Source organism: Lolium rigidum, chromosome 2 (assembly GCF_022539505.1).
Source record: "Lolium rigidum isolate FL_2022 chromosome 2, APGP_CSIRO_Lrig_0.1, whole genome shotgun sequence".
Classification (NCBI taxonomy): domain Eukaryota; kingdom Viridiplantae; phylum Streptophyta; class Magnoliopsida; order Poales; family Poaceae; genus Lolium; species Lolium rigidum.
The window spans coordinates 22,401,514-22,416,661 of NC_061509.1; the positions used below are offsets into that span (position 1 = coordinate 22,401,514).

Sequence of the window (15,148 nt, forward strand, 5' to 3'; positions counted from 1 at the left end):
AAAAATCAAATTCGAAATTTGTTCAAATTTGAAATTTGTTCAAATCTGGAATTTGTTTGATTTTAAAATTCTTTGTTTAAAAATTGTTCAGTTTTGAATTTGTTCCATTTTGAATTTTGTTCCGTTAAGATTTTGTTCGGATTTGAAATCTAAATTGAATGGAAGAAAAAAAAAAGCAGTACATTTATTGGGCCACGCTTGGAGCGGCCCAAGAGAAAGAACCTTAATGCTGTGTTTGGTTGCAATGAATTGGGCTCTGAATTGAATTGGCAATGGAAAACCAAATCAACCAATTCAATTCAATACCACAAATGTTGTTTGGATGCGCGTGGTATTCACATATAGAATCGAAGTTGCAATGGAATTCTAAAACTTGTTTGGATGTACAATGTGCGGAATTGAAAGTTTTTTGACTTTGAACAATATATATTGTGTAATCCGAATGAAAATAAACATGTATATCGAATGTTTTAATATTATTTTTCACATAATCATGTTTCATTTCGAGATGAACAAAAAAATCGGAAAAATCAGAAAAAAGGATGTGACCGTGAGCCATGGCCCGTCTAGATCGGGAGGCAGCAGTGGATCGCGAGACCCGATTCGCGCGACCCGAGATCGGAGGTGGCCCGCAGCCGGCGCGACCTAGGGCGGAGGAGGCCCACGGCGGCGCGACGGAGGAGGAGCTCGCCCGCGGCCGTCGCTCGTCGGGGCACGAGCACGCCGCGCCGCCCGCCGAGCAAATCGCGCCTCCGCCCCGCATCTAGGGTTTGACGGTGAGGGTGCAGCCGACGGGAATGGGACGGCGGGACGAGGAAGGCAGGGCGGAAGGAGGCCGGAGGCGGAGCGGGAAGGGAGGCGGCGGCGGTACTCGGCGGCGCCGCCATGGTCGCCTTCTCCGGCCGCGGGGACGGGAGCGAGACAAGCGAGAGCGATGGGGCGTTTGTCGGGAGAGGCAGTGAGCGAGCGACGGCCGCTTTCCGAGCGAATACGGAGGTCCAGTGGCTCGAATTGGCGAACGGTAAGTTGGCCGTGCGTGAGGCGCTCCGAATTGGTTTCCAAATCCACACTTCAATACTGAGTACAACCAAACACTAGAATTGAGGTTTCCAATTCCAAAAAGCCAATTCAGAGGCCAATTCAGTGCAACCAAACAGGGCATAAGCGAAGCAAACCTTCGCTCCCGCTAAATGCGGTGGATAGGCGCTCCCGTGCTAGCGACCATATAGGTATTAGCGAGCACCGAGCAGGAGTACCAATGTTAGTATAGGAAGGATTGGGCCCAAGATTGGGCTTGTGCCACCCTTCGGGTAGCCCATCTGAACGCGCGTTGGGCTTCTGTTGCTAGCCCAGACCATTGGCAGCGAATTTTTTTTTTAGAGGATTGATTGGCAGCGAATTTGTACTGGTGTTCACGTTCGCATTGGGTCAGAAGTTTTGGTAGTCTGAAGCTCTGACTGACAGACTGACTGACGTCCGTCCTTCACTCGACACTGACGACGCCCTCGATGGATGGAAGAAAGAAAGAAAGAAAAATATCGCCGACTGAGCTGACTGATTTCGCACCAGGGGATCACGTCGCACGGCAACGGGACGTTTTGGGCAGCCAAGAGCAGTCGAGCAGGACATGCTACGCACAGCCTTTTCCTCATCGTAGCAGGCTAGCAGCGGCTGGACAGATATTTCTCCCGAGTAACATGTGTTGGAGTAACTCCAAAGATACTCGTACATCACCAGTACTACGTGGTCAGTACTGTGGCGAGATCAACGATCTGTGCTGCGGTTCCAGGTATACACTACGGTAGAAGATTTCTTGTATGTGGTAGAACTTTGTTTCGGCAGATGCATTTCAGTTACTAGTATTATTAATATTTTATCCGATTCATAACAAGTGTTGCTAATTGGGCCTTTAGTATGATAATTTTTCGTTTGTCTATTACGAAACCTCTTTTACGACAAGCTTTATCCGGTTTTGGTGATGGAGAAGCAAGGGTAGCGGTGCGCATTCGGCTTCTGCTAGTCGCCTCTAGAAGGCGTAATGAGTGAAGACTATTTATAATTATAATTATTTCTTGGGTTCTTTGTACTACTATGATATCACAGATTGAACATTAAGGGCGTTGTGATCGCAAGGGCGTAGACCGAGCTCAGGGCAGGGTGGCTTCGGTGTTGGGTGCTTCTGCCTAGATTAGTTGCGGCTAGTGTAGTGGTTGCCTGATGTGGTGGCTTGCCGGCGAGTGGAGGCCAGGGCGGCGTACCTGTCCAGTGACAACCCTTCCTCTTGTCTATTTTGCGGCGGTCGTCGTCGGAGGTCGGCAAGGGGTTGGGAGGCGATGGATCCGGTGCTCTTTGGTCAGGTTCGATTGTTGCTTGCTTCTGGCGGGCTGGGGAGTGTGGCTGAAGCGACGGTGTGGAGGCGGGTGCCTGGTGCCGGCCAGCGTCGGGCATGGATGAGTAGCGGTGATATAGTTAATCCAAGCTCTGGTTCTGAGTGTGATGCAACATCGGGCTTAGGCCTTGCTCCTGACCTATGGCTAGGGCAGACAACGACGCTGCTCGTTGGCGCCGCTACCTCCTTGAAGGCATCGTTGAGGCGGTTGCATGCTCCTCCGCTTGTAAGAGCTTCGGAAGAAACCTTAGTTCCCACTCGGGATCGGACAAGGGTTCTGTCACGTGTCACTCACCCCTTGGGGCTTCGTTCTTGGAGTCGACACTGATTGTGGCCTTGTGGGTCATGTTGTACCTGGTGGTTCGAAACTGGTTGTCGGGGCATCGGCCCCGAGTGGATGGTGCTTGTACGCTGAGGTGGCGACCTCGGGAACCATGTTGGGAAATAGATTCACGAGGCGGATTTGTTGCTCGCATGGCTTGGGTGACAATCTTTGTGTCGCTAGTGCGGCGAGGTCGTCAGCCCGGTCGACGCGCCCTAGAGAAGGTGGTTTGACTTTTAGGACGAGGTGGTGGCCCTATATGGTGGTGCGGTGGCCATGGTCTACAACCGGTTTGCCCTTTGCAGCTTAGGCTACCTGTGTTTGAGTCGTGCGGCGTTGTGGCTCATTGGTCAACGGTACTATGTCGGGATGGCGGTCCCGGAAGGAGGTGTCGACGGTCCGCTAGGCGTGGCAGAGTAGTTGGATGTTGGGGCAGTGGCCTAGAAACTTTGTCAATATTTAGGGCTCTTGAGGGGGTTGGCTTCTTCATCTAAGTTCGGGAGTCTCATGTTTGTTGCTTCCATGGTAGTCACAACGCCTTAGCTCTGATGGTGATGAACGGCCGTCTGGTCTTGATGGAGTGGTGTTTCGGGACTGAGATCCGGTGCCTCATTGAAAGCAAGGCACGGAGCGCCTTGAGGCAGCCTATCTACCGCTCAATCGGCATCCAACGAACAGCAGCGGAAAGGGTGGGTCAGAAGCGAGTCAATGCCTTGCCTGGTTGCCTCCCTTCATCCTCACGCAGGAAAAGAACAAGCGCACTTCTCTTCCCGGGCAGAGCACGCCGCCTGCCGCCGTGGGAGAGCGCAGCTCTTCATGGCCTGCCTCCCTTCATCCTCTGCTCGCTCCGCCTCTCGAGATGACCGTCCGCCCCATCTGACACCGACGTCCGCCCACCTCCAGCTCGCACCGTCCGGCTCCCATCCGGCGCCTGCCTCTGCCCGCCGCGATGGCCCCTCCTTCCTCCTCCTCGTCTGTCCAACCGGATCAGGCGTCCTATAGCACATAGGAACATGCAACCTTTACATAGAGATAGCAGTTTCTGGGGACGGCGGAGGAACAAAGCGAGGCGGGAGATGGGCTCTCGCCAGCGGCCGGCGGAAGGGCAGAGCGAGCCGGAGGTGGGCTGCCGTCAGCCCCGGATGGGACGGAGGGCCATTTGAGGCGGAGCGAGCAGAGAGAGGTGAGGGCAAAGGCGGAGGCGGGTGGCTCGCCTCCCACAGCGGCGGCGGGCGGCGGCGGTGCTCTGCCCGGGATGAGCCGCCCGCGCTCGTTCTTTTTCCGCGGCGCTGCTTTGCCTTGCGCGCGTGAGGATGAAGGGAGGCAGGCATTGACTGGTTTCTGACCCAACCTTTGCGCGCGTGAGGATGAAGGGGGTGCCGAAATCCGGCTCGATCTCACGGTGGCGATGGAATCGCCTCCGGAGCAGAGAAACCCTAAACGAGAGGGTACGTTCCCATGGTGTTGTTGTTGTTGTATGGTTTTCGTCCGTTTTGCTCTAGTTAACTTGACACCTTCTTCATATTTTTTGGTTTGTTAAAGAAATAATGATTATCAATTGATTGTTGGATTTTTCGCAAAAAATCACTAGCTTAGTACAAATTATTATGGATCTAATGGGGTATTATTATTGCAGCTGCAGCAATAAAAGGAAATATTTAAAGTGGAAGATAGGAACAGAAGCAGGCAGATCACCAGGCGCCAATCACCACCGTCCGTCCGTCCGTCCGTCCCCTGTACACACGCAGTACATGTGAAGAGAGAGAGGGTGGAGGAGTCCAGGGTTGCAGCTTTCCGTTTATGCCCACGCCACCGCTAAAAGGGAGCGACGTCGTCGTCGTCTCGCCCGTCCCTCGCATTTACCACTCTCCTCTTCTACTCTTCCTCCTCGATACGAGCAAAGCAACCACCTTCCTCCCTCCAACAGGAGATCGGTTTCTACTCCCGTCGCTTTCCTCTCCATCTGCTTCCTCCGCTTTGCGCCTCTGCTCGTCCTTCCTCATCTTCTTCATCCTGCCGCCAGCGCCGCCCGCCGCTGCTGCTGGGAGGATTGAGGATTCAGCCGGCCGTCGGTGCGATGGGAGGTGAGTATACATGTTAACTTTGGATTTGATGAGGTCTGTTTTTTGCGTTCTTGATGTGTTTCGTTTCTTTCCTGATTATCATGGTTGGAGTTTCCATTGTTTGCTCCGGGTTTCTGACTGGAGAGCTTAATTGCACTTGATTGCGTCTGCTTTTTTTTTGTCTGTCGATTCCAGTTCATATCTCTGGTTGGTGTTTCTCTCTCTTATCGGCATTAATTTGGAAATAACTTACGTTTAGTTCTGGAGGATACTACTGTAGATTAGGTGTCCATGGCCCTGAGAGTTATCATCGCCATCAACGGCCCCATCACATTTCTTCTTCTAGTACTTAATAAATGAGTTACTGTAATTCTAAAATCTCATTAGTATTGAACACTGCCCCGAGAAGGAATTGATGAGAGATTTCTTGCGTTAATTCGGATCTGGATAAAGAGAAAGTTCTTCCCCGATGCAAACGTATTCCTCTTTCTGGGATTCCTGGGGCTAGCCAAAGATCCACCCAATCCAATCCAAGCATGGTTTCGTTTTCAGGCAACGCAAAAGAAAGAATTCCTTGCTCCACCACCTTTCCCTCAACGCATCCGATCCCTTCCTCTGCATCCATCATCATAGGAGCAAGCAGGTCGCTCTGTTTTTTTTTATCCAGACCTTTTCTGATGGCGCCTTCCTTTCCTTTGCTTCCATTGCGGTGGTACTGCTCACCTCTGGATGCTTGTCGCCTTGCCTCAGTCAGTCCTACTTTCTCTCTCTATCTCTCCCATAAAGAAAAAGAAAACAAAGTTGCTGTTCACTCGCTTTGCTCTCCTTCTCCTCCCCCTTTAAAGCCTCCTCAGGCTCCTCTCCCTCTGTTCATGTTTTGTGATGAATGCATTGGCTCTCTGTCTAGGTTTGAGGAGGGATTTTTGAGCTGACTTTCTGGGTGACCTTTTCGGATGGTGGAGATGGAGGATGAGGAGAAGAGGAAGCCGGTGGTGGTTGGGCTCACGAGAAGGCACGTGATACGGAGCTCACCTTCGTCCCCTGCCGTTGATTCCCCTGCTGCTCTAGGTATGTGTGTGTGCTGTTCCCGGCTTCCTCCAATGGCATCTGCCTCTCTCTACGGGCCCAGAATCACAGGATTGGTTACAGTGAACCAACAAACTGCTGCCTGCCTGCTTTCTCTCTCATCTTCCCCAAAATGCCCCTTATCTTTATCTGATACACCCTGTAAAGAACAATCTCTCTCTATCTCCTGGTGCTCTTTTTTTTGTTTCTTTCTTATGCTCTGTCCTGGGGTGCTAGAGTCATACTACTGGGGAATTCTGCGATTGGGTTTAAGGTTCTTTTCTTGGAAAATTAGCCCCTTTTTTGTTTAGTGAGCAGCATGTAGAGACTATAGCCCTTTCTTGGAAAATCATTGTCTAGAGACTATAGCAGCATGTAGTACTATGGAGTACTAGCTAACTAGTACTAATTAATAAATGGTAATCAAATTCTCCTCTGTTTTGTCCAGGCAGTGGATATTTCCAATTTACATTCTAAAAGTAACTAGATGCGTCTACACAATATTGAGAAAAAAGTCCGGGGTCCAACCTCCTTTTCCAGAAAGTTTTTGAGGATAAGCATTTTTCTTCCGTCAGGCCTCCAGCCACAAGCCCACAAGAAACAATTTTTTCCTGCCATTTTGTGCTGAAGGTTTGGTATCTGTTCTGCATTTTAGTTTTGGATGGTTCTATTAGGTGAAGCTCTCTTTCGTGAAGAAATCTGGTGGTGCTTGTGTGGCTTGGGTTGTAACGCTTGTCACCTACTGCATGCCGACGTGTAGATAGATATGTGCACACGTACGCACGCAAGCCTTAAGCCTCCCTGTCTGTCGTCCTTTCCACAACAAAAATGGCCTTTGTGGAGTATCAATGGAGCATGACACAACATAAATGGAAGAAGATAACATGTGCAGGATTTATTGTTTTCCTCCTACTTTCTGAAACTCTGAAGAAAATTGTTATTTTCTCCCTACTTTGCGTCCTATCTCCCTTTGCCGGTGACCATTCCAAAATGATTTTTCCCTGTTGTTTTTATTTAAGTATTACAGCCCTGACTGTTCTTCTCGACCATGTGGACTTCTTTTAACCACTCCTCCAAGTACGGCAGTGCACATGTTGCTTGACAACGGATGCTCATCAACTAAGCTTTCTGATATGGATTTCCCTCTGAACATTGTTTCCAGATAGCAACAGAAACGAGAGCAAGGGTGGCGATCACATCGCCGAATTCAGGCGTAAGAAGGGGAAAAAGCCTAAGGCGCCCCTGAAGTGGAGATCAACCAACAGCGACATGAACAACCGCAATGGCAGGGAGACGGAACGTTCCGACGGAGACCGTGGCGAGGATGATACCATCCTCTCCTCGCTGGCTGCAGCTGGTAGTAGCTTCAGCGGTGTGATTAGCAGTAGGAAGACAGTGAGGACCATCGGAAAGGTGACGCCTTGTTTTGCCTTCTCTGAAGTTCATTCAATCATTTGTTATTCCTAAACAACAAAAAGTTTCAATCATTTATTTCCTGTTCTTTTTGCACGTCTTGATTTATTTTTTCATTTTGTGAATTCAAAGGTGGCTGAGGGCTGTGATGCTGCGGACCCACCGGTTCCTAGGAAATTAAGATCAGGTACTAATCACTGCATTTGCTGTCTCATAAAGCTGGGAACAGGGACAGCTTTGTCCTTTTCTCTTTCCATCTTTACCTATTGATTTGCAGATTGCATAGGACCATCTGCGGCTAATGGTTTACAGATATGAAGCCTAATCAACAATGCTAGTGTTTTCATATGCAGAAATAGTAATACATTACATTTTCAATATAGGATAGTTTTTAACATCAAACCTAACTTAGCTGGTCGTACTTTCTTTCTAAGAACTCTGGTAGATCTCTGAATCTGAATTTTGTATTCTGGGTCTTCTACTTTCAGCCATAAATAAGCGCGCCGGTCAAAATGCTTCTTCATCACCAAGGCATGTAAAGAAGAGACGTCATCTTTCAGCTATCAGCGCTCAGATTTTTCTCATGGATCACGAAACAAGAACCAGTGAGACCACGGTATGTATTTTATGCTTCAAAACTTCTCTTCATTTTTTTCATGGCGCAAGGTGGAAACTTGGAAGTAAACTATGGGTTCTTTCTTGCAGACATCAAATTCCTTCACACAGGAGGAGGAAGTGCTTGCTGATACTTTGCTTGCACTGTCCCAAAACCCCCATGTTTGTGAGCCAACTGCGGCAGAAATGAGAACGGGAGAAGATATCTCAAGCGTAAATATTGCCTCGACTTCTTGCTCAAAAGGTTCATATGCACCCTGTCTTACTTGTGCTGTATCATATTAATCATAAAGATTGTACATTTTCAATCATATGCTGAATCTATAATTTGGGTGTGGTTACTCCTACAGGAGCTATGAAGGAGGATAACAAATTGATAGTATCGCCAACTCATGATGACGAATCTGATATTTGGCCTGTCCCCGTAGATCAACAAGTGGAACAAAATGGCAGTGTTCCACAAAAAAATCCTGATTTAAATGCTCCCCACAATAGCGTAATTCTACATTTTTCAAAAGAAGGGCAAATACAGGACCTTTCTTTGGGGCTTGACACGATTTTGTCAAGTCCATCTACAGTCTCCTCCAATAACAGGTAGGGGATCGCTGTTGTATGTCCTCAGTCTATCCCTCGTCCTATGGTTGAAGTATATCTCATGTTTATTTCTGTTTGCAGTGCCCGGAAGCAGCCGAAACTGCAATTTAATGGTAGTCTAAGTCTAGCTAATCCGACAAAGTCTGAGGCTCCTCACTGGCTGGTATTGCTTTGTTGTTCTCTGAGAGCACTGATGTTACTTCCATTTAGTCCCAATTTGACATTAGTTCTCACAATATGATTTTGTACAGGTGAAATGCAGTAAACCTGGTATTGCGGTACATGATGGGACAAAAGATGAGAATAACAGTGTCCAAGGTAATCCTAGTTTTGGAATGCCGTCACAATTTGTTTAAGACACCGTTCTACCAAAATGCTGGTGGTGCTGTGGTTACTTCTTAGCTAATCTGTTGTTACTTCATTAGAAGTTATGCCTCCGGTCCGGACTCCGCTACCTTGTTCGTCGAAAGCGTATTCCACAAAGTAACTTTCTATCTTTGAATTTCGTATATTGATCTTAGCTGTTAAAAACATGGTTAATGTATGTCTCTTTTCCAGTCTCTCTTCAAGCACGTCAGGGGCACTCACAAAACCTGCCACCGAAACTTCTAAAGCTAGTGCAAGTGAAAATAATCCAAAGGTCAGTATCTTATCTATACTGCTTTTCTCGAAAGTATTTACCTATTTTACTCATTTTGTTATATTTATTTTCTTATTGGATATATGGGAAAATTATCGCCAATCCAACTGCTAAACTAATACTGAATACTTACTGATGCAAGGATTTGTCTTGTATGTAAATGTTGTGCTTGACCCTTATGAGCACTGAGTTGACAAATATAGCTCTTTCATCTGCAGCTTTTCCTTTCTAAAACTGGTGAACCAACAAAGACATGGAAGAAAAGTATGACTCATGTCTATGTGAGTCATCTCATCCAAGCGCATTTAGACAAAGAAAAGGCGTCACAAAACCTAGTAAAACCCGAGGAAAGTTCCCGCAGCTGCATTTTGACACCATCAAGCGGCTCCACCATGAACAAGAACAAGGCGCATTTTGATGCAAGCCACCCGGTTCAGCAATCTCTTGGGTTTCGCGACGTGGCTGCTGGTCGGCAGAAGATGGTGAGCGTGACTGCCCTTCAGCTGGCTGCCACCTGTATTTCTTCTGTAATTCTTTCTTGACATGTCCAAGTGGCTTGTTTGTTTCAGGTTGGTAGTAATAATCTCAACATGGCCACTTCAGCGGGATTCTCAGGGGCACAGTATGTTCAGTATCTACATCATCCCCAGATGATCGCCCACCGCGGCCCGATGCCGTATCCGTATCCACATCATCTCCCTTGTAGCAGAGGGAACTTAGCGCCTACATTGACAGTTCAGCAGGTTCTTCCTCTTTGCACACTGTTTCCCAACTTGTTTAGTTAACAATTATAATGTAGACAAATGCACTCATCCAATTCATGATCACAGTAACTTTTGTCATACCTTAAAAGGAGTCTTACTAGATCTTCTTTACCTTTGCCGAGCAGCAGATGCAGCAGTACATGTGCAACCCAGGCTACGCACCCCACCCCGGCCAGCAGGCGATCCCTTCTACCATGAAGCTCCAGCAGTTCGCGCCAACTCCGCAGCAGGAGCAGCAGATGTGGCAGTTCCATTTCGCCCAGTATCACCAGCCAAGGCCAGCAGAAGGTGGCTTGCCGGTGTCATGGCAGAACAGCAGGCTCCAGGATATATCATCCTCCTCCGTGCGACCGATGCTGGCGCCCCGTCCTCCCCTGGCCATGATGCCACCGCCACAGATGGAGCTCCTCTGTGCACCGTACCAGGCTGGCGGCGGTGGCAGACGGCCGCCGCAGCTCAGGCTGATCTAGTGCAATTAACTGGCAAAAGTGCTGTGAAAAATGAAACAAAACCAAGTTTCCTGTCGTCTGATGACAAAGGATGGTTCTGAAAATATTACATGGGGTGAGTGAGTGAATGGGTGGCTAATTTAAAGCCGTCTAAAAGTGAATGGGTGGCTATCGGAGTAAAGGGAACAAACAAAAGTGTGATTAGTATAATTTGCAGCGCAGATGCATAATTCATTAGCCTTTCTGAATTTTCGGTATTCTGGTCTGTCATACTTCTTTAATTTTTAGATAGAAATAAAATCCTATAGTAGCTTCTCCCTGTATGTAACTGTTTTGATACATGCATAATGATGAAAATAGGCAAACTTTCATAAAAATTGTTATGTTTAAATGTTGTTTGGTCCGGTTCAGGCCCTGATGTTTTCATTCAGGAGCTTCAGCTCGAGCTATCTGTAATCCCTACTTAATAAAGGTATGCTTTACCCACAAAAAAAGACGATAGATATACACAAAGGTAGCATTGTGCAAATACCAGAACGGATTTCTTGCTATTAACCGCATGCTGGATTGTATAGTTGCTACTACCTGCACCAAGCTACCGTTTGGGACAACGTCCGTACCCCTACCGGGAGAGAATAGCAACACCCTCGTAGGAGGGGAACATATCAGGTGAAAACAGACTATGTTCTGAAAATCTGAAAATTTGCATATGAGCCATTGGATTGTGTACTGACGGACAGATCTACACCTTTGATCCCACGTTGCTCATTTGCAAAAATAGTCCTCTGAATGTGTAATATCCCCTTGCCAGGATAAATCAAGGCGTGAGATGAGATATAATAGAGATCCAGAGTTTGGGGTAGGCAGCAGAGAAACAACTTGGAGAGGAAGAAGGGGTTCCGAACATTTCGTTCTAATTTCATCATACGCCACAAGTTACAGCATTGGGACTCATAAAGGCCCACAAGACACACGCTACTCTCACACGACACCATCTCTGTGAGTCGAAGGCGTATTTCCATCTTGCGTCTTCTCCCTCGTCGTCGAAGGCGTATTTCCATCTTGTGTCTTCTCCATGGTCGTACTCAGCGTTGTTACACTATCCCCGCCAGGATTACTTGCTTGCCCCCAAGCAAGTGCAGATGGAAAACGGTGCTTGATCACGTGCAAGTCCTCCCAGGTAGCTGCAGAGGCTGGAATGGAAGTCCACTTAACCAATACCTGTGGAATAGCTGCATTTCCCTTCTTAACAAGGCGTCGATCCAACACCTCCTCTGGTTCCATTTGCCCAGTGTCAAGCTCTACAACCTTGGGTAGCTCCGTAAAAACAGGTGAGAAATCAGGTGTAAAAGCTTTTAATTGAGATACATGAAATACCGGATGAATTTGACTGTCAGCCGGCAATTCCAATTTGTAAGCAACTGAACCAATGCGTTGGAGCACACGGTAGGGGCCAAAGTATTTGTAGGCGAGCTTGGGGTATGGTCGATTGGCGACGGAAGATTGTGTGCAGGGCTGGAGCTTGAGCAGCACTTGTTCACCCACCTGGAAATTTCTCTCCGTGCGGCGGCGATCAGCATAAAGTTTCATGCGCTGTTGCGCCATCTCCAAGTGTTGTTTGAGAGCTTGCAGTTGCACAGCTCTTTCAGGGAGAAATTCAGCCACAGATTCAGTTGTGGTAGATAAATCTTCAGGCATAGCTCCCAGATTTGCTTCGTGTCCATAAAGTGCTTTGAAAGGAGTGCAACCAAGTGAGGAATGATGAGTGGAATTGTACCATAGTTCTGCTAGAGGGAGCCCGCGGCGCCAGAGCCTTGGACAGTCAGAAACCGCACAACGAAGGTACATTTCGAGACATTGGTTGACCCTCTCTGTCTGACCGTCAGAATCACTTGCTCTGCTCGATCAACCGCGTCCGGACTTACGGAATCAAGGAGAAATTCGACGAATCGAAAATACCAAGTTCCCAACCTTCTACCGGATTTACAATCAGAGCTACGCAATTGTGTGATCGAACGTGACCTCTGATACCAAGTGTAATATCCCCTTGCCAGGATAAATCAAGGCGTGAGATGAGATACAATAGAGATCCAGAGTTTGGGGTAGGCAGCAGAGAAACAACTTGGAGAGAAAGAAGGGGTTCCGAACATTTCCTTCTAATTTCATCATACGCCACAAGTTACAGCACTGGGACTCATAAAGGCCCACAAGACACACGCTACTCTCACACGACACCATCTCTGTGAGTCGAAGGCGTATTTCCATCTTGCGTCTTCTCCCTCGTCGTCGAAGGCGTATTTCCATCTTGTGTCTTCTCCATGGTCGTACTCAGCGTTGTTACAGAATGATAGTTAGTACACGATTCATTCTCTCTGTATGTTCCAATCTGACTACCTCTTCTTGCACGGTCTCCTCCATGACTCCATCTTTCTACCACCACGTAGCTCCGGCCGCCGTCGGTGGCAACCTTCTACTCCACCCGTCAAGCTCACCCACGTCCGGAGATAGAGAATACGACCCCTTCTATCCTGCGATGTGTAAGTCGACGCGCTCGTTCTCCTACGACGCCGAGTAAGGAGATCCCTCCATGTTCCACTGTATTGGCGTTGCCTTCTCTCTCCCAAGCAGAGACTTTTTCTTCAGCTCCAGCAGATGCGTCTATGGATCTGGCCATCCCGTCACTACCATTTTTATTCCTCATAGAGTGGCAAATGCATCTGTCTTGCACCGTAAAAATCCGATCCATACAGCCGTTTCTTTTATTTTGGCCAAATTGTTCTAGATCTCAATTTTGTTCCTTCATAACACATCTGTACCAGATTCAGATATTTTACTCTTCAGTCACTTTAATTTCTGATCCCACACATCAATCTCTTTTCCCTGAGCGATATAATCAGACAAACGAATCCTAGATCGAAGTGCGGCACATTCAGGGAAACTCGTTGAGCCTGACGAGTTGAATCCTTTGCTGTTGGATGTGGCTAATTGCTTGCTGTTTAATCCAGAAATTTGACTTCGCGTGATGTACGGATTTAGAATCGCTTGCTGCTCAATGCTACTAGTCAGTAGTCTGAACTACGAGTCTGCGACAATGCAGTTCGAACATGGATGAGGGGATTGAGGGCTGACGGGGTGAGTCTGGTGGTCTTTTTGTGAAATGTGAATTGGCCCGGTTGGTTTCTATGAAAACATCTTCACAGTGACGGTGGTGGGATGTGCTGTTTGATCGAGCCGTTCGTACACAATCCAACCGTCCACCTTAGAAATTTTCAGATTTGCAGAATCTGTCCATTTGCACACGATACGTCCCCCTCGTAGGAGGCCGAGATCCGAGTGTCCATTGGAGAGAGCCGCAGGTAGTGGCAAAACCAGTGCTACGGTGGCTGCCTTGCGCACGGCGCCGAGAGGACACTATCGGTCGATGAAAGGAGAAGAGATGATTTTGTGAGTGTGGCCAATCAGGTATTTTGGTCAATTAGGGAATTTTAGAAGAAAAAAAATAACTAGCCTCATACAACATATATTACAATGTCACAAAATTGTAGATCCAAATTGACCACACAACTCAAGGAAAAGAAGATAAATTATATCGTGAACTTTACTATCAGATTTGAAGTTAACATCATTTACAGCATGTTTCGTCTTTTTATCAAGTTGTGGATCGAATTCCGTTTTAAAACTATGTAGGATTGTTGATATGTATCATTCATCTATATTACATAATGTTTTCACCCACGAAAATCACGCCGAGGTATATAAACTAGAATTATGCCAAAAAAAAAGTATAATGACCTATGTGGATTGCATGATTATGAAACGAATGAATAGGAGAACCACATGAATAGAAAAAAAGCACATGTGTGTGCAAAAACAGAGGATTGTAAAAATCCACGGCGGTCGTCGTCGGGTCGCAGCGGCCGCCCCTGCCCCGCTATGGCTGCTATTTCGCCAGCTCGTCCACGCCCTCCGCCGCCTGCACAAGCTCCGCCAGCTCCGTCCCATGGAGATTTCTATCACTCTCATCCCGCTCCTTTCTATCAGAGGGCCTAGAAATGTGGGGCAGTTTGAACAACCAACCTTTGCAAACCTCTTCCGTTGCTTGCCAATCCATATGCCCCACCCATCATCGAAATGACCCATGACTCTCGCCCCACCCGTCATAGACCGTATGGGACACCCCGCGCTCAGCTCCCCCACTTGTCATGCATCGATAAAGGGAAGAGTCTCTTTGTATGAAACTTTTTTTTGTTAAAAGGAGCATGTGCCAAATGTTTTACACCAAGGGAAAGAGGTCAAAATAGGGATGCCAAAATTCAAAATTATGCCTCCAACCGAGAAAATTCTTCCAACTATCAGGAACGCCATGAACCCATGTGTGAAGCACTATTGCCATTGGCAGGCGTTGTTGTGGCACATCTTTTTCAAGAGGTGAACATATAGCACCAGATTGTACAAGACATTATTGCTTCCAACAAGTTACTGGAACAGAGGAGCATGAGCGTGCGGCCCCGAGGAGTGCAAAATGTTATGGTGGGAGCTATGTAGGTGGGCTGCTCGCTAAAGCATGTTTTGGATCATAAAGAGTAGCGAACGACTGTCAAAAATTTGTAGGTAAAGAGAGCCCCTAAAAGATGAAGAGATTGAGAGTTTATGGTGAATATGAGGAAAATGAGGTTGTTATTATGATCGAGGGGCATCCCGCTTTGGATTAGCGATTGGATGATGAAATACAGCCGAAAAACACGCCCTCTACGACACATAAGTCACCGATTGAACATGGCTAATGAAGCCAACTCATAAGCGAGACAACAAATCCTGTAGAAAGTCAAGATGT

General features: G+C 47.5%; 1 protein-coding gene across 2 annotated transcripts; it reads left to right on the plus strand.

Annotated features, from left to right (window-relative positions):
- Positions 1–5,270: 5,270 nt before the first annotated feature.
- Positions 5,271–10,637, plus strand: LOC124691422. 2 transcript variants are annotated; one of them, XM_047224708.1, is made up of 14 exons: positions 5,271–5,523; positions 5,682–5,842; positions 7,002–7,252; positions 7,385–7,439; positions 7,741–7,868; positions 7,958–8,111; positions 8,218–8,461; positions 8,543–8,624; positions 8,713–8,779; positions 8,887–8,944; positions 9,020–9,101; positions 9,320–9,583; positions 9,671–9,844; positions 9,991–10,637. In XM_047224708.1, the coding sequence occupies exons 2-14, from the start codon at positions 5,728–5,730 to the stop codon at positions 10,333–10,335; spliced, it is 2,019 nt and encodes a 672-aa protein (XP_047080664.1). In that variant the 5' UTR covers positions 5,271–5,523; positions 5,682–5,727; the 3' UTR covers positions 10,336–10,637. The 2 variants fall into 2 exon arrangements, with proteins under 2 accessions (XP_047080664.1, XP_047080665.1); XM_047224709.1 differs by lacking the exon at positions 5,271–5,523 and having other exon boundaries at positions 5,544–5,842; positions 8,890–8,944.
- Positions 10,638–15,148: the final 4,511 nt, after the last annotated feature.